The sequence below is a fragment of the Hevea brasiliensis genome, chromosome 11, assembly GCF_030052815.1.
Source record: "Hevea brasiliensis isolate MT/VB/25A 57/8 chromosome 11, ASM3005281v1, whole genome shotgun sequence".
Lineage (NCBI taxonomy): Eukaryota > Viridiplantae > Streptophyta > Magnoliopsida > Malpighiales > Euphorbiaceae > Hevea > Hevea brasiliensis.
In genome coordinates, this window is record NC_079503.1 from 96,058,972 (window position 1) to 96,077,605 (window position 18,634).

Consider the following 18,634-nt stretch of genomic DNA (forward strand, 5'->3'; position numbering starts at 1 on the left):
CGATTTTTAAAATCCGAAAAATCTCAAAAAAAATTCCTAAAATTTAAATAAAATTAAAATACCAAAAATGCTCATAAAATTTAAAATTTTGGGGTGTTACAGATCTTTCTTAGAAGTAGCCTGTTTTACTTTAGGAATGAGGGAAATAACTGTGTGGTTAAAGCTCTTGAGCATTCTATTCCCTTGAAAAAAGCTAGGGATAGCATCACACACCTTATCACCCCAATACTCCAATACTTTTGAAAGAATAGAGCAATGAGTCCATCTTCACTCAGTGCTTTAGATGGATTAATAGCAAAAGCAGCCAACTTGATTTCCTCTTTTGTCACTGGCTTAATGAGCTGGGCATTCATATCTAATAATACTCGAGGAATAAACCCTGCTGTGATATATAAAAATTCAGATGGATTAGAAGAAGTGTAGATATTACGGAAATAGTCAACTGCAACCTTTGGGATTTCTTGGGAGGATGTGTGACAATTGCCTTGATCATCTTTCAATTGTAGGATACAATTTCTCCTTCTTCTCTAAGTGACCTTGGTGCGGAAGAACATCGTATTCGTATCTCCATGCACTAACCAGTCTTGGCACGCTTTTTGGGCCTATAATCTTTCCTCTTGCTTTAGGTCTTGTTTTAGGTCCTGTTCATTCTCTCGAATTTCTTCTTTATCCCAAGAAGGAATATTTTTGGTCATAGACAGCTGAGATTGAAGAAGTTTAATACGCTGACCCGAATTAAAATTGATGTTCTTCAGCCATTCCATTAATTGATTGCGACAGTGCTTGAGCTTAGAATGAACTTTAAACATGCTAGCTCCTGCAAAATGTTGGCTCTAAGAATCTCTAATAATTTGGTTAACTTTTAGTTTTCCACACCATCTCACATCAAAATAAAACTGAGCTTTTGGTTTAGGGAAGTCATTAGATGTGTTGAGAAGAATAAGTCTATGATCAGACCCACCATCATCCAGACGGAGAAGCATTGAATTTGGATACCACTTCAACCAGTCATGAGAACATAAGGCTCTATTGATTCTCTCTTGGATATTGTTGTTGCCACCTCTTTTGTTGTTCCAAGTGAATTTTGGTCCAATAAATCCCAGATTAAGTAGCCTCATATCATTGATGAAGGATCTACAATGATTAACTGATGAGAGGAAATGATTATTGCCACCCCTCTTTTCACGTGCATCTAAGAAAGTATTGAAATCCCCCATCAAAAGTACCTCTTTATGTAACTATTGATTGTACTAAAGAAGAAAAATAAATTGCTCTATTCTCCTCTGTTCACCCAAACTCAAATGTAGAAAAATTAAATCCCAAGCACAGTTAAGATGACAGTCTAGCGCATGCACATGAATATAGGAGGAATCAAAGCTGATAATATTGACTTCACAAGTGTCTTTCCAAACAATACAAAGCCCTCCAGATAAGCCTCTAGGGTCTACAAAAGCCAAGTTATAACACCCACAACCATACATAAACTTCTTAACAACTACATATTGATTTTTTGTTTCTAGTAAGCATATTAAGTTTGGGGAATGGATTCTGTTAATTCCTTTCAGATTATGGATTGTCAGGGGGTTCCCCACACCCTGACAATTCCATGACAAAAGCTTCATTTGGGAGATTGGGGCCATTTATGGCTGACTTCCTCCATCGTGTTTAGATTGTCTACCTGGCTTCAATTCTTTCCATCCATAATGTTGCTCTGTTCAAGTCGACTCTTCTTGAAAGGGAGAGTTTGCTGATTGTTGCCTGTGATCCCTTGTTCATGTTCCATGACACTTTCTATGGGCTTTTCCTGATTAATTTCTCATATAATGATTCGAGAAGCAGGATTAGCATTTGATCGAGCAAGTCTTTTCCAGTTGTGTTTAACATTACTTAGTTAGCTTGAACTAAATGTCTGTGTTGGGGGGGGGGGGGGTGCTGGTCATTTTATTTTGGTTTAGGCTTGAAAATGCTTACAGCAAGATGAACTAAGTCATCGAAAGACATAAAGTCTTCAAGGCCAAGATAATGGGGAGTTATAGATAAAGGACCACAAACTGTCATGTCCTGTTTGCGTAGGTTCTATTGGGAAATGGGCTTCAGATTTATCAGTTTATGAGCTTAGGAAGATAAGTTGTTCGGTAGGGCTGATGTGAGTTCAGTGTGGAGCGACTGTTTGGTTTGGGTTGGTAATGGGCTTTGGCTAGGAACAACTCTTGTGTAGCCTAGTGGGCTTTGGATGTGTTTGGAACAAACCAGATTATCTTTTTTATTCTAAGACACCGCTTTCAATGATCCTGAGTAAGGACCTACAACCAAATTAAAAGTAGCTTACTAAAAATAGTGAGGGAGGAAGGGGAATTCCTCAAAAAGTTTGTCTGTGTCTACATCTTTTATCCCACAAGAGTTAAGATAATCTTTATATAGGGCAACAATATGATTTAAGGGGATAAGGTTTGACTTTGCAGTATTTTGGGGCTCTAGGGACAACACAGTATTCGATGTTGCAGTTTAAGAATTTTCACCAAGAAGGAAAGTGGCCAGATTATTGGGTTGATCTTCTATAGTTAGGCTTAAAATAGGAGGGGTTTTGGAGGTAGGCTGAGGGTCTAGTAGCTAGGATAATTTCGGCGAAGCAGGGGCAACAATCACTCACAAGAGAGGTGGCTCCAATGATGCGACATGATTGTCACATGGTTTTGATGGAGCAAAGGGATTAACAGTTAGGTTATTGAGACTTGAAAATTGTGAGTAGGTCAAATTTGCAAGATTGACATAGAGATTGAGTACTAGATTAGTGAAGAGAGGTTGCTTCTGTGAAAAAAGTATGGGTATGGTATTTGTGATCGAGTGAGTATCTGATTGAATGGAACTTTAGGTAAGAGACTGGGATGGGGATGAATAAAATGCTGATGGTTGTAATAAAGATGGTCTTTGAATTTTGTGTTATTGGGTAGAAGGTGGTGGATTCATTGCAGTTTTGAAGACAAAGTTATGGACTTTTGGCCAGGTTGGCGCTCGAAGCCATGGTCTATAATTCTGCTTGGATGATTATCATGTGTCCATTTCTTCATTGATTTACACAACTGCACAAATTCTGTTTATGTGACCCATCATTCCACATGTGTTGCAGATATCTGGGAGCCTTTAAAATAGAAATATTACCTAGTGGAGTGTTCCATTCTCTTTTTAATTATGAAAGCCAGTTGCAAAAGGCTTGTTAATGGACATATTAGACCTGATTCGAAGGAAGTGTGGGACTCCTACTACTCCATCTTGGCTTAGATCAGCCTCTAGAAACTCACCAATGAAGTTGCTAATCATCTTCACATTCACACTGTTCATTTGGTTCAGAGGAAGTCCATGTACGTGGACCTAGAATGGTGACTTGTCAAATATGATCTCGTCAATGGCTTTGTCTGGTGGCCATTCTTGTAAAGAAATGCATTGATTTTGCACTATCCATGGTTTGTTGGTAAAGACATAAGTTGCATCTATTTCATGCTCAAATATGAAAACAAATAGGTTGGTGATACGAAAGCCCTGACATAAATGCCAAGACTTTCTGAAGATGGCCTTAATAGTGTTAGCAGTAAAGGTTTTGTGGGATATGATCTTACTAACCAATGTGCAACATTGGGTGTGGTAGGTAAGGTCATTCTCTGTAATGAGTTGAAGGACATTGTCTCCATAGTTAAGATGTTGTGCTTTTGTGATGAGCTCATTAACATTGAAATCCATAAAAGGATAGGCAAGAGTAAATGCTGTGTTTTGTAGGGTAGAGATGATGGAAGGAGAATGAGGTTTAAAGCACACATAAAGGTTGGGTTGGTTATAGAAAAGAAGGGGGGAGGTTGTTGAATATAAAGAAAGGCCAAGTATCAATTAAGAATCTGATTGCTAGTAGTTGGAAGAAACCAAAGTCCAGGGAAGAAGGGATGCACCCTTCGAATGTTCCCTTAATTAACCCGACATTCCTTTCATTTATTAATTATAAATTGACTTCTATAAAAATTAAAATTCACATAATTAATTCCTACAATTATTAAAACTTTAAATTAAGTCTACACTTAATTATTAGGATATTAAGCAGTCTAAATACAATTTATGCTTTAGTCCCAAGCTTCTAGAATTATTTTATTTTATTTTAATCAAATCCAACTTGATAACCCAATTTAATTCGTCATTTTCAGTTTTTATGTATGTGACCCATTAGATTCCTAATATGTTAACAACAAATATAATTAAATGAAATTAGCACTTTAATTTTATCATCAATTCATAATTAATTAATTATATTTATAGCATTGACATGCAATGACTATCTAAATATTAGAACTTATCAAAGTGATTTGACTAACATTTATATAATAAGTCTATCAGTGTAATTAATATCCCTTTATCATAATATTTCGATTTATACACTAATGCATGGAATGTGTCTACTATGTATAAATCATTTTTATCCTTCCAGTGTGATTGATTAATTAAATAAGGTTTCAATCTTATTTTACCTTGCGTAAGAATTTAATAATTTTATTTTGCTTAAGGATTTAACAATCATACTGACCAAGAATAATTAAAATATTTTTTCTAATTACCTAGGGTGATGAATTTTATTTTGACAATTAAATATATCCATATAGTTCCTACTATATTCAACAGCTGTCACATTTATTATCCTTATATAGAATGAAAACATAGTAATTCCTATATAAGTAACTTAATGTCTCAAGTCTAAGAATCACTTACAGGACTGTCACACGAGTTTTTCTATAGACACAAGTAAACTTCCATATGGAATTCTCGTGTGGGTTAGTTCAGTGAACTTATTACCACAAGTGTTTACACATTGATTTTAGATATCTCATATACCTCAGCTTAATGAGAATTACTGCTTTCTTTCATAAAGAAAAGAATGCAACGTATACTTGTTTTAACAGTTATATCAATGTCTAGTTTTGATGTAACATTAACCAGAAGTATTTTTGAAATAATGCTATAATCCAGTCGGAATCTCATAATTATAACTATGTTATAATTTTCACTAGTATGTATATAAGTCCACGGACTTTATCTTTATTAGTTGTTATTCATTATAATTAACATGAATATTATAGATAAAATAGCCGTTATTAATAACAAAATATATATACATCTAATTAAGTGATCACACTTACAACTAACACATTAATTACGGTGCACATACACTAACACTTTACTTCATGTCATTTAGGCGTGTAGCATCAGGCTAGACACAAGTAAATCGTGAAAAGAACCAAAAATCACATTGTAAATTGGAATCTTGCTAAAACATACCTAGCCATCAATAAATATAACGCTTTCCTGAACAATAACCCAAGCAAAACGTAAATGAGAGAGATAGTGATGTAATGTTAACGAAGAAGAAAAAACAATGAAATTAGAAAAAAAAAGGATTAAAAATCAGAAACAGAACATGAAATGAATTATTTATTGACTTATTGACCTGAAAAGCAAGGCAATCAAAGTTATATCACAATGCAATGTGGGATTTCATTACTGTTAAAAGCCAGGCATATTTATCGGAAAAAAAAAAACGAGGCATATTTTGTCTAATATTTACTCATGACTCTCATTGATAGATTTCCATGTCGTCTCGACTATTTATAAACCATGTTTTACCAGGACAATAACATCAATCAAAGGAAAAATTCATTGAGAAATTGACAAATTTTTAAGAAATAAAATAGCTTATTAGCTAAATGGTAAAAAATAGCACCTTTCAAAGTTCAGCAACCCAGTATTCGCTGGGCCAGGGAAGTCTTTAATTCCTCCTCCCCTTTTTCTGCACAAAGATCTACAGTTAAATCGACTGATGCTGGAAAAGTTTAATTTCATGTCCCTTCAGGACCAGGCATATTATGAGAACCTCCAAAAACATATAACCAGTTCTGTACCAATCCCATTCCAAAGGGAAACATGAATTTGCCATTTCTCCACAAGGATTGGTAACACTCTCTCTTAATTCTTTCTTTATCTCTCCTCTTTCTTTCTGTTTCTTATTTCTATCACTTTCTATTAAATTCCCAGATACCAAGCAGATATTGGATTGAATTAGAATTAGAATTCAATCTGTATCAGGTGGTATCAAAAATAGCGATATCCTGATGCAGTGATAGTAGTTCTCCCAATCATAGTAGTTAATCAATCAATTTCGTAGGAAGCTTCTTTTCAAGAACTAGGATTTTTTTAACCTCTGCATGTTGTAGGAAGGTTTCAAGAGCTGGGAAAAGGTTTGTTGTTTTCTGGAAACCACCTAATGATTCTTTACTGAAACGAAACGTAGACGGCTATCTTTGGGTACTCTGTGGTCTTCTGGAAAGTGGGGAGTTCTGAAGAACAGTAATGGAGACCTAGTTATGTTTATAGCTTTCCGAAGGTCCCATGGAATCAAATGAAGCTGCAATATTAGCCATTGAAAAAGAGTCGAGTGGTCTCTACAGATAATATAACTTATAATTCTTTGCATATTATTGTTGAATTAGACATTCAGTCTCCAAACTTCTAGTTGTTCGTATCTGATATTTCTTAATAATCAGAGCACCAAGGAAGCTTTTGGACACCATTTGTCAGATCAAGAAAACTGTTTAATTTAGAGAAATGTAAGGCTCAGGAGTTGATCTCTATTCTTGAAAGAAAATTGGACGAATTTCCAGGATCTAGTAGTCTAAGAAATATCTAGCTTAGCTTTGCTGAGTACTGTATTGGAAATGTCATTATATAAGCAAGCATTTGCAAGTACAGATTCATCACATTTCAATGCAACATGTTCATGTGATATTTGCTCTTCATTCATGCCACTGTTCTACTCCTCTTAACAGGATCTATGAAGCACACTTGATTGATTAGTTGGAAAATCAATTTGGTGGTAGAAAAGTACTGTTGATCATGGGATGCAGATTGCAGAGTATTAAAGTGTTACTGAAAGTAAGGTGTGTTCCTTTATTTTTAGCTTTCCTCTCTTTTGCCCCTTACATAGTGGATGATAGCTTTTTTAAATGTACGTACATAATGAAATCATATCAGTCAAGAAATTGCTTGCTTTATTGTATTTTTGCATCAAAACAAGGTCTCCAATATTTTCTTTATTGACTATGCAGACATTATACAGAGGAAATGAAACTGCAACCTACTTTGTCGAGGGCAATTATAAGATTACTCTGCAGAATGCTAGCGAGGATCTTGAAAAAGAAGCAGCTGTTAACCGTCTTAGCAAGGCTGATTCCCTTTGATAGTCTAAAGGCCATCATCAGAGATTGTTAACGAAAGCCATCGCCAATTTTTTCTGTCAAAAGCCACCGCCAATCATTCCGATCAAACTCAGCATCTTCATTCTAACTCTTCCATTGTCTAATGTTTACATCACAACCTTGGAATTCTTGATTCTTCACTGCTTTGCCTGCTCAAGTATTTATCAGAAATCAGAATAATGTTAGAAATGCTCAAACAATCAATCTTTCTAACACAAATTGTAATACTTCCACTAATGCAAAAATCGAAGAAGGGGCATAACCAAATCAGTGCCACATGACAATCAAATATGCTTATATTACAGTTTCCAAACTTTCAACAATTCCATTATACACTCGGTATAATCAAATCTATTCTACAATCATGGAGAACCAAGCCCTGCACTCACTTAATTCCTGAGGCCTTTAAGTAACTATACAAAAGAGTGATAGTTCAAATATCTTACCCCTCCCAAGAAAAGGGTTTGATTCTACATTTTTCCCTTCTATTTAGGGTCCCCAAAGAAGACTGAAAGCCTATTTGTAAGATTTTTGTCTTCATACGAACAAGTGGCACAAGAAAAGCAAATTTGACCAGGCATGTTTAAAAGTGTTTGGCCCCCCCCCCCCCACAACCCAAGCCCAAAATAAACACCAACCCTTCTGACTGTCAAACTTTGAACGTGCATACTGATGAGAATATACCTGCGAATACAGGAATGTGCCAAGGATCGCTATGGCAGCTCCAAGGGCATTGAAAGGTTGGACAGGGGTGTGGAAGATGATGATGGAGGAGACTATGACGGATATCCGCTTCATTGTGTTTCCAATGCTAAATGTCAACGGAGAGATTTGATCAAGAGACATGTATGAAACTTGATTATATAGCTGATAGAAAATACTCTGCGCCGCCACCCACCTGCCAATTCCAAGCAACAGAAATTTTCTTAACATTATTTTGAACTCGATCAAAACCACAAAATAATAAAAACCATTCAATTATTTACAACCAAGCAGAAGAGAGGAATAAAAGTGCCTCTCATGAGACCTTTTTCTTTTAAATTTTCTCAAGAGACATATATTGAAAGATCTTAGAAGTTGAATGACTTGTTAAAATCATTATAGAATATTTAAGTGATATATTTAAAGACACAAACATAGATACTTATCAGTGTCAATAACATGCAAATTACCATCATAGACCCAAAAACCAAACTAGTAGTGCTTTAAATAATCTATACAAGAAGCCAAGAACCAACGAGTTTTAACTTAGTGGTATTGGAGTTGTCTACAAGGCTGTAAGGTCTCGTGTTTGAGTCTCAAGACAAAAAGGAAAAAAAAAAAAAAAAAAAAAAAACATTGTACAAGAAGGCTAGCTAATGATAAAGAATTCCACTTCCACTTTAACAAACCTCCATATTCACTTACTCAGAACTATAATAAGCAGATGATGATTTATAACTCAGCATATGAACCAACCAAGCAGCAATTTAACAAATGAATCAAGTAATTTCATCTCCAGTGAATTAAATTCTCTATCCCCCATCCCCCACTTCGGTTTAACTCCTCAAGCAGACATATATTGGCTTTAAGAGTCTGTTTATCATGTTTTAAATTTTGTTGCCATGTTCTGAAATGTAATTTCCAGTGGATTATTTACAGCTTCAAATTTCAGATAAAGTCCTAAACTGTAATGAATGAGATGTAATAACTCAAATTATTTAACATATCTACCAACTGATTCTAGAATATCCAAATGTGTAATTAAGGGCATGTAAAGCATAAAGAGAACCCCATGAAAGTAGGATATAGTAATTACCAAACAAAATTGGGTCCAATTTGAGCAAGAGCATTTTGCCAGCCAGCAGCCCACATCTGAGGGCCCTCCATAGCTATTGCAAAAGGCGTAAGGATCAACAGAGACAACATAGATAAACAAGCATAGTAGTTCATCCCACTAACAGAGTTGCCCTTCATCCCCTTCTTCGAGAATATGTTTCGAAACACAAATGCCAAATTCGAGATCATAGCCCCCATAAACCCTGAGATAGAAACCAACATAATTTACATCTCAAATACTAAAATCCACTAGAAAATGTTAAGTCTATCATTAATTGAAGCAAGTGTTCTGACCAGTCATGTTGAAATTGAGCTCAGTAACAGCTGCTAGAGCGCAACCTCCAATAATTGGCGCAAGTGATAGATAAACTGGCACAGGGAATGTCTCACCCAATAGAAACCTTGACACCAGAACACTGAAAGCAGGCTCGCCGCTCTTGATGATATGAGTGAATGACACTGCAACTTTAGACATGCTCACAGTTGCAGCCACATGCCCAATTGTATGAGCTACCGCAACCTAAACAAAGAAATCCAAAAAGAAAAATACTAAATCGGAACTCCAGAAAACTCAAATCCCCTGTTTTTCTTCCTAGATTTTGCTACAATTGTCATCTTCAGTTTTGCATTGCTATGGATAAATTAATAGCTTTTCTCAACTAGGTCAAATAGCATTAATCGTAAGTGACAATAAACAAGGGGAATTAAATCCAGAAGAACTTCAAATTACTTACAGGAAACAGAGTCTTCCAAAACTCGAAATCAGTTTTCGGGGCATCAGCGACCCTCGTGGCCCAAGAAATCAGCATCATGAGAGACCCACAAGCAAGCGAGAGCGTAGAAGTGAGCCAAGGATAAGGGAAAGCATTCAAGACCTTCTTGTTATAAATATTGAACACCACATTCAAAGCCCACCAAGTGGCAAAGTATATCCCAATCTTGATCTTCTGTGCTGCCTGCTTATCCGGAAGTTCTATGTTCATGTCCAATGGCCGCGACCGTTCAGCTTCATAAGCATTGCAAACCGTCACTGGCTTCTTTTGTTCCGGTTTTGCAGAAAGAGAAAAGTTCTCAACCGAAGAAATGTGAAGTGGCTTCTCAGAAGTCAATGAAGGGACAAAGTTATGGCCTTTTTGCGAATTCGGAATAATGTGTAGTGGAGAGAACTGAAGTTTAACAGCTGAACGCTTTCTTGGTAGGAAATCAGAAGAAGTGAAAGTGGAGTGCGAGTGCTTTAGTGAAGAGATCATAGTGTTCATGTTCTAGTATAGAACAGACTTACAACTACAAACAAAGAATGTTTTAAACGTAAATGGTGTCCAAAGAAGTATTGAGAGAAACAATACTTGAAAGAGAAATTCTTGAAACTCAGCTTGTTTCCCAAGAAACTATCAGAATGTATGGAATATATATAGGTGGGAAAAGCCGAATTGTGAAGAAGTGAAGATACTCTTTGGTATACTGGCGGGTTAGGTGAAGAAATGGAGAGAGAGATAGGAGAGGGGTTGTTCGGGATTGTAGATGAAAGGAAGACGTACTCTAATTCTTATCCTATGAAAGAAAGGTTGGAGGAGAAGGTATTTATATACGGAGAGGCCATCCCCAAGATGGACCAACTGCTCAAGTGCATCTGCGACCCAAGATGGCAAGATGTGAAATTTTCCCAAATTACTCAAATATCCTCCCTCTGCTTTCTTTTAAATCTCCGTTAAAACATATATATATATATATATATATATTGAGGTTGACAAGTCGATAATTACTCTATAAAATTTCATTATTTGGGATTTTGTGAGAGATGATAGGCAAATCAAAATTTTCAAGCTCTGTTCATTCAACCGATTTTCATGAGATTTCCACATTTTTTAAATGTTTGAATCTCAAAATCTAGCCGTGGAACAGGAATTTGAACGTTTCAACTGGTTTAAATTTCTGTATTTTAGTCGGTCATCTCAGCATGCAGTTCTCTCCACCAACTTTCACAAATTGATTGATGTAACTGCCGTCTGAAGAAATGCCAATTTACCCTGGGAATGAGATATTTCCATCCCCTTTCCCTTCCGCAAAAATATTTCCAACCGTCCATTTTCTAAGCAGAAACAGCCATTTCTGATTTGTTTTTGGGTCCGACAGCCTTCAATAATTCCAAGGATCCAGCTACTATAATTTCTGTAAGAATCTAACCTCGAATATTTAGAGTAATGCTCCTTCCCTCAACAATAACACATCTCAACTATCTCAATTAATCTTAAAATTTTAAATTTTAAAAATTTCAAACTCAAAATCTTAAAAGATTAAATTCTAAACTCTATTTAGAATTTAGACTTTTAAGGTTTAGAGTTTAAAATTTTAAAGTTTAAATTTTTATACTCAAGAATTTAAGGTTTTTATGATTTTGGATTCAAAATTTTAGGATTTAAATTTAAACATATTAAAAATCAATAATAAATAAATATGTTTAATAAATTTTAATAAGAAAGATGTTGCCCGCATTGCAAAAATCAAGTTGATCATTGCAAAAATATTATAGCAATAACTATGATGTGAATCAAAGCCATCATGGCTAGCTAGAAGCATGATAGACTACAAATTGGCCTTGTAAAATCTGCACCGCTAATTGCTTGCTCGCAACAACTCCCAAAGAAGAGACAAAAATACTGAGTTAGTTGATTAATGGGTAGCAAATAAGGTATGGGTTGGTGTTGATTTCCATTGTATCTCTCTCTTGCTCCTGGACGGATGAAAATTTTCGAGCCATTTAAAAAATAATAATAATATAAATAATTTTTAATAATATTTAAAAAAATACATTTTTAACTCTGAAATTTAATACCAAACGAGCCTTTAGCGAGCGAGAACTGTGAAGGGACCTTTTGATTTGGTTTGAGTGGCTTACTTGTGCAAAGCCAAATTGGTTAAGAAGGGTATGCGACTTTTCAGGCATATATGCAAGTAAGACTTCCACGAGTTATCATTGTTGTTCAATCATATAAGACTATTCTTAGAGGTTTCACTTAAATTTAAATTTTTAAATTGAATAATTTTTTAATATAGTATTAATTTTTCTTATATTAAAAAGTTAGGAGTTTAAATTTTAAATTTTTTTATTTATTAATTAAATATTTCAATACAAAATAAGATTTACTTATATTTATTTAGGCTTCAAAATCTATTGAATATTATTTACTGCAAAACTCTTGCTTACAAACTTAAGCTTTAAATCAAATGAGTTATCTTGAACGCATAATTTTTCTTTTATATAAATGATTTTAACTATGGTTCAAATTTAAAATTTTATAGTTTTAGAAATGATTCTAATATTACTGAATTAAAGCACATTGGTTATACAGATGATGTTTTAATATGTAATGGAATAAGGACAAAGCAAAGTAAGATGTAAATCACACATTTCTATCACAAAATAAGAAATTAGCCTTAAGCAGTCGGCAGCTTATATACTTCATAGGGTGGGGATGAGATAAATGCGGCAACCATTTGAGATAATTGGTTCCAAAAATCATAACTTAACAAGTGACAACCATCTAAAGAATTGTTTAGTTGGGATAAAGAATTGTTTAGATAGAAGGCTAATTTCTTTGGATTCTAATGTAATTATATTAAAATTCTCTAATGAATGGCGACTCTTCTACTCGAATTTATGTTCAAATGTAAGGCACAACTATATATTACCATTCGGCCAACCCTTCATGGGTTCAAAACTTTATGTTGTTAACGTGTTTGCTTGCTGCTCAATCAACATGCAGGGCTTTTGTTCTTCTATGCATGGTTTGTTTTAAAGTCACTCGGACCTTATCATTTTAAGAGATATATATATATATATATATATATATATATATATATATATATATAGATATATAGTCCCTTTAACTTTTAAGCTTTGAATTATTTAATTCGTGTAATAATAATAGTTTATCTTTCTTTTAAATATATTAATTGACAGAAATTTGACAAATGAATTATTGAGAATACGAAATAAAAAATATAGATATTAAATAATATATTTTTTAAAATAGGAAGATGAAATAGTTAATTTTATTAAATAAAGAGATTAAATAATAATTTTATCAAAAAATTTTGATAATTGAATTTAATAAGAAACGAGTTAAATAAAAAACAAAACAAAGATCGAAAATAAAACTAAAGCCAAATTAAAACCAAAAGACCATATGATTCAATTCTAATTTTGAAATCAAAATATTCGATTCGATTTTTTGTATTTTTCGGAAAAATATTTTTTATATTTTCTAGTATTTTGAGACATTTAGAAAAATTGATTAATGAAAAATGTTTTCTGGTTAAAGAAAAATTAAGTCATTTTTAAGGAAAATTACTTTCATTTTTCAAAAACAGAAAGTCATTGTCACGACTCAACCTATGGGCCGAACCGGCACTAGGACCTGGGCCAGCCCAATTTCAAGAATTCGACCCGACAGAGTCCGGTTATAAAATGGACCATTCAACGGAGAGTTTTTTACTCGCTCAACCTGTAAACACAATATATAATAAATTGGGGAGCTCAGGTCACTCTCCACATAATCAAAATGTCATTACTCAAATGGGAGCTCAGCTCCCTCATCCAATTCTATCATGCATACAGTTAATAATTTTATAAGTCCAACATAACTTTTATAATACAGGTCCAAAATAAAAATAAGTGCTTCTAACACATGCGGAGTCTAAAATTTAACTTAATTGTACAAAATACATTAAATACTATTAATGGACCTGCGAAGAAGAAGAGCAGGTTAGCCGCAATAAATAATCCTCCTGTAGCCTAGAAAAATAGATGAACAGGAGTGAGCGTTCGACTCCAAAAGTAAAATACCAATTTTAATCATAATCTCTATAGCTATCTAAAGTTAATGCACCCTGTAGAGTGATATACAACATCTTTATAATTTTCATACAATTCATATCATAATAGCAAAAAGGTAATTTAGAGCACTCACACACCCCTCACTGTCAAGCAATACATATATAGGAGCTGATCCCGTATACAGCCCTCTTAATCCAACCTCTGCCAGCGAGTGTCTCTCAAGTCAGAATTTTGCTTTATAAACCAAGTGCGAGGTCCCAACAAGTGTCTCTCAAGCCGTGTCTACCGTGAAGGATCGAGTCCCAGCGAGTGTCTCTTAAGCCATGTCTACCCGTCTTGTCCATAACCAATACCATACCACACGCACGCCACGCACACACACTGCTCCAAATTACCACAAACAACATCCATAGCACTTCAACAATTATAAATGCAATATAAAATATGCCTAGTATTTAACTACATAGATACATATTTACAAATGATGCATGAGCATGCTTGAACATATAATAATATCGAAATTATAATTAAAATTAATATTTTACTCACAGACTTAAATTGAGATCACTGTGGAGGCTGAGTAGAGGAGAAAGGTTGTCCCGGCTTACCTGATAATTTTATTATAATTATTTAATATATTTGACTCAATATAAACTAAGAAAAGATCAAAGATGTCCTAAGTCGTGCTGAAAATTCGGCAGAGTCTCTCTTATACCTAGGACATATCCAACCTGCAAAAGGGCTCAAAATGCACTTCTATATCCAACAATCACATATCCACAACTCAATCACATCACATAACCCCTTCTGGGCCCATCCAAACAGTCAATAATCACAATATGAAAAATTACAATTTAGTCCTTATAATTAACCCTTTTGTAAAAACTACCAAAATGGGCTCTAAAAATTCTAAAACTTTGCCCCGCGGTCCTTAGCAATATTACTAAGCTAATGCAAAAGGAATTTTAATTTTCTAAGCTACCACGAATATTTTATGGATTTTTAATCCAATTCAAGCACTAGATAATTAAGAAAAAGTAAGGTTTGGGTTTACCTATGCCGATTTTGACCCTGGGAACGTGCTCGGTACATATTAAAATGGTGGGGTAGCCAAAATCTCAACCCAATTCTAAGACCTTTTCGGTAGCCTGTTTGCCCGGCCTGAAATTTACAGATCCGGGCAACCGTTGAATTTCTGCGAATTGAAGGTACTTACACGAAGCCCACAACACGAGCGTTAGTCTATAATTTTTACGGAATTTTCTAAGCTCATTTAGTGCTCGAAAAAATACTACGAAGTTTCGCAAGACTCACTGAAAAACGGTGTCGGAAAATTTTGAAATTGGTATTACCGCGAAACTCTTGACGAGTGGAGCACTCTGGTACTCTCGGTTTTCTCGTGGGGTTAACGGTTTGCGAGAAATTTAGCCCAAAAGTCGAAATGGGTTAAAACTTCTCGGACAAAAATTGGGTAAACCGTTCGATAGATTTTGGTGTTTTTAGTGTCTATGGAAAGCTCTCGAGGTGTAGATGGGTTTTGACACAAAAATCGATTCGATTGGTGGCTGGATCGATCGAAATCAGCTCAGGAAGACGAAACGACGCGCCCGTGTTACCCCATCAGAATTGCTCCCGGAAAGTCCACCAATTTTCTTCTTATTGGCTACCTCAGATGACACCAACAAGTGTGCAGGAGACTTGAAGCATTGGGACGTATATTGCATGGGACATGCAAGCTTTCACGTGGGGCTTAATTGTGTGTATGGACTTGAGTTAGTGGGACGCCTTATGGGAACAGTTCGCCAAGCACATGCAGCGGCAGAAGGGAACATGGACACTTCAGAATGCACGGGCGTGTGGGAAGGAAAATAAGCCAGGTGTAGTGCAGAGCATGGAGGGAATTGGGAGTGGCCATCACATGTAGATTGGCTACGTGCATGGGCAGCAGCTTCTGCCATGCAACGTGAAACCACAAGGAAGGAAGTGTCCCGCCCATATGGAGCCTTAGTGGCGGGACCCAGCCACTTGCCATTCCAATTTTTCCCATGCTTGGCCACTTCCCGCCTAGGGACTGCTAGGTGGCACAACCAGCTTCATCCTCTTGTCCACCATCAGCCTTTGCTGCCCAATGGAGTCATCATGAGTGTCATTTGAATTGTTTCAAGTTTAGCCACATGTTGGCCATCATTAGGGGATAGCCATGTAGTGTATATAAGGGCTTTGTCCCTCTTCATTTGATAACAGATTATGAGTTACACATTTGTGAGAGTTGAGAGCAAATACACTTGTAATTGTATAGCTTGGCAATACAAGAAAAGCATCCTTGTATCAGATTGTGTTTCTCTTTCTTCTTCCTTTCTTTACGTGTATGTTTATGCATGTGTATGGGCTACTTGTGTTTCTTGGCTGTTTATTTGTGATTGGATATTTTTCCTTACATGTGGGAAGTGTTGCCGTGAGATCTTTGGGCCTTTGAGGCTGACTTGTTGGAGGAACAAGTGCCACACGGTGTGGGGAGCTGATTTTAGGTTAGCAAAACTGTCCCTCCGTGACAGTTGGTATCAGAGCATTCGGTGGAGTGCTTAAGCAACAATGGCTGATCAAGGTAACCAAGAGCAAGCTGCTGGTCCTTCGGTGGTAGAGGAGCAGACTGGACATGGGAGAAGGAAGGGCCAAACTAGGCCTAGGGACCCTTCTCGTGCGAGAGATGAGCTAGGGGACATGGAAGCTAGGCTGGACAAAATAAAGAACCACTTGATGACTGGGGATGACAAGTTTGAGGACTTAGACAAATGTTTGGTGGAGCTTGGAGAAGGGTTAGATGATACTCGCACGGAGCTACAAGCTGCCATTAATGTCACCCTTGAGAGGTTAACAAGTGAGAATGAAGCCCTCAAAATCTCTCATGCCGAAGAGTTATCTGCTGTCCAAGAAGAGAACCGGCTGTTGAAGGAAGAAGTAGAGAAGATCAAGGATGAGTTTGTATTGTTGAAGCGATTGGTGGCCCAAGGGGGAGGGACCAACCCAACTCTCACACCTTCTTCGGCTAGGGTGGATGTACCTAAGCCTGGTGTGTTCAAGGGTGCTAGGAACGCACGGGAGATAGACAATTTTCTATGGGCATTGGATCAATACTTCTGAGCCCTAGGAGTGGAGGAAGATTCCCGCAAAGTGAATAACGCTCCACTTTTCTTGGCTGAAAGTGCCATGGTTTGGTGGCGTCAAAGGATGCTTGATATGGAGAAAGGGACGTGTTGCATTAAGACGTGGAAGAAGTTTAAGCGTGAACTCAAGAAGCAGTTTTACCCAGAAAATGCCGCGGATGAGGCAAGGGCCAAGTTGAGGAGACTTACACAGCGTAGCACAATAAGGGAGTATGTGAAAGAATTTTCTGAAGTGTTGTTGGAAATTCCCGAATATCTGGACCAAGAACTATTGTTCTTCTTCAAAGATGGACTCCAAGCATGGGTGAGACTCGAAATAGAGAGGCGTGGAGCTCCAAATCTTGTTACCTCTATCACCATTGCTGAATCCTTGGTGGAATACAAGAGGAACGATAAAGCTAAAAACAAGGATGGCAAGAGCAAGAGTGGGGGAGAAAAAAGTGGCAGCAAGGAAGGTTCCAAAGATGGACCAAAGGAGGGCAATGGGGGCAAGAAACCGTGGAATGGAAAGAAGAGAAATTGGGACGATAAGTTCAAGAAGTTTGGGAAGAATGACAACACATCCGAAAGACCTCCCTTGTGGTGCTATAACTGCCAAGGGCCGCATAGGGAAAGGGACTATCCGAAGAATGAGGCCTTGGATGTGAGGGTTGTGGAAAAAGAAGACCCTCCACCACGTCAAGAGGGATCCAGCATGGGTTCCATGCAACTAGGCGCTATTGAGAAAGGCAAGCAGGCTGAGGTTCAGTTGGCCAACAAAGGCAGGTTGTTTACACAGCTTCAGGTTGGGCAGAATGAGGTTCAGGCCTTGGTGGATACTGGAGCTACGGATAATTTTCTGAGGCTTGAAGAAGCACAGAGGTTGGGCATGGCATACCAAAAACAAAAGGGTTGGCTGAAGGCTGTAAATTCTGCTCCTACTACAACGCATGGTGTGGCAAGCAACATTGTGGTGAAAATAGGTGAGTGGACTGGTTCCATAAATTTTTCTATTGTTGCAACGGATGACTATGCTTGTGTGTTGGGAATGGATTTTATGGACAAGGTGAAGGCCATCCCCATTCCGTTTGCAAACAGCCTATGCATTGTTGAGAATGGGAGTGCTTCCATGGTGCCGTTGAAAAGGAAGGTAGGGGGCAGTACCTTGTCGGCTTTGCAGCTGGCCAAGGGTGTGAGGAAGTGTGAACCTACTTTTCTAGTGGCTTTACATGCTGAAGAGGTTAAGTAGGTTGTGGAAGTGCCCAGTGCAGTGCAGTGTGTGTTGCGTGAATTTGGAGATGTGATGCCCAGCGAATTACCGAAACAATTGCCTCCCAAGAGGGAAGTTGACCATGTGATTGAGCTGCTACCTGGCGCCAATCCACCAAGTGGTGTGCCATATAGAATGGCGCCTCCGGAGTTAGAAGAGTTAAAGCTGAAACTGAGGGACCTGCTGGATGCGGGATTTATTCAGCCTTCTAAGGCTCCTTTTGGTGCGCTTGTTTTGTTCCAAAGGAAGAAGGATGGCAGTTTGAAAATGTGTATAGATT

The 18,634-nt window shown here is 36.8% G+C and overlaps 2 protein-coding genes across 2 annotated transcripts in view; one reads left to right on the forward strand and one right to left on the reverse strand.

Annotated features, from left to right (window-relative positions):
• LOC110632042 (homeobox-leucine zipper protein PROTODERMAL FACTOR 2) overlaps positions 1–18,634 on the forward strand; it is a 94,928-nt gene that overhangs the window by 38,499 nt on the left and 37,795 nt on the right. The window lies entirely within an intron of this gene.
• Positions 7,057–10,623, reverse strand: LOC131170708 (glucose-6-phosphate/phosphate translocator 2, chloroplastic-like). Its single transcript, XM_058130431.1, has 5 exons — positions 9,839–10,623; positions 9,399–9,624; positions 9,085–9,307; positions 7,971–8,184; positions 7,057–7,435 (listed from the first exon to the last, which is right to left on the reverse strand). Exons 1-5 carry the CDS (start codon positions 10,361–10,363, stop codon positions 7,424–7,426), a joined length of 1,200 nt encoding a protein of 399 aa, XP_057986414.1. The 5' UTR covers positions 10,364–10,623; the 3' UTR covers positions 7,057–7,423.

What these genes read in the sequence shown, in the direction of transcription:
- LOC131170708 (XM_058130431.1), bottom strand. Translation starts at nt 10,363, where the DNA reads ATGAACACTATGATCTCTTCACTAAAGCACTCGCACTCCACTTTCACT. An exon ending in TTTGGAAGACTCTGTTTCCT is followed by an intron (nt 9,625 to 9,838) that starts GTAAGTAATTTG and finishes TTCTTTGTTTAG; the next exon opens with GTTGCGGTAGCTCATACAAT. An exon ending in GCTCAATTTCAACATGACTG is followed by an intron (nt 9,308 to 9,398) that starts GTCAGAACACTT and finishes TTTCTATCTCAG; the next exon opens with GGTTTATGGGGGCTATGATC.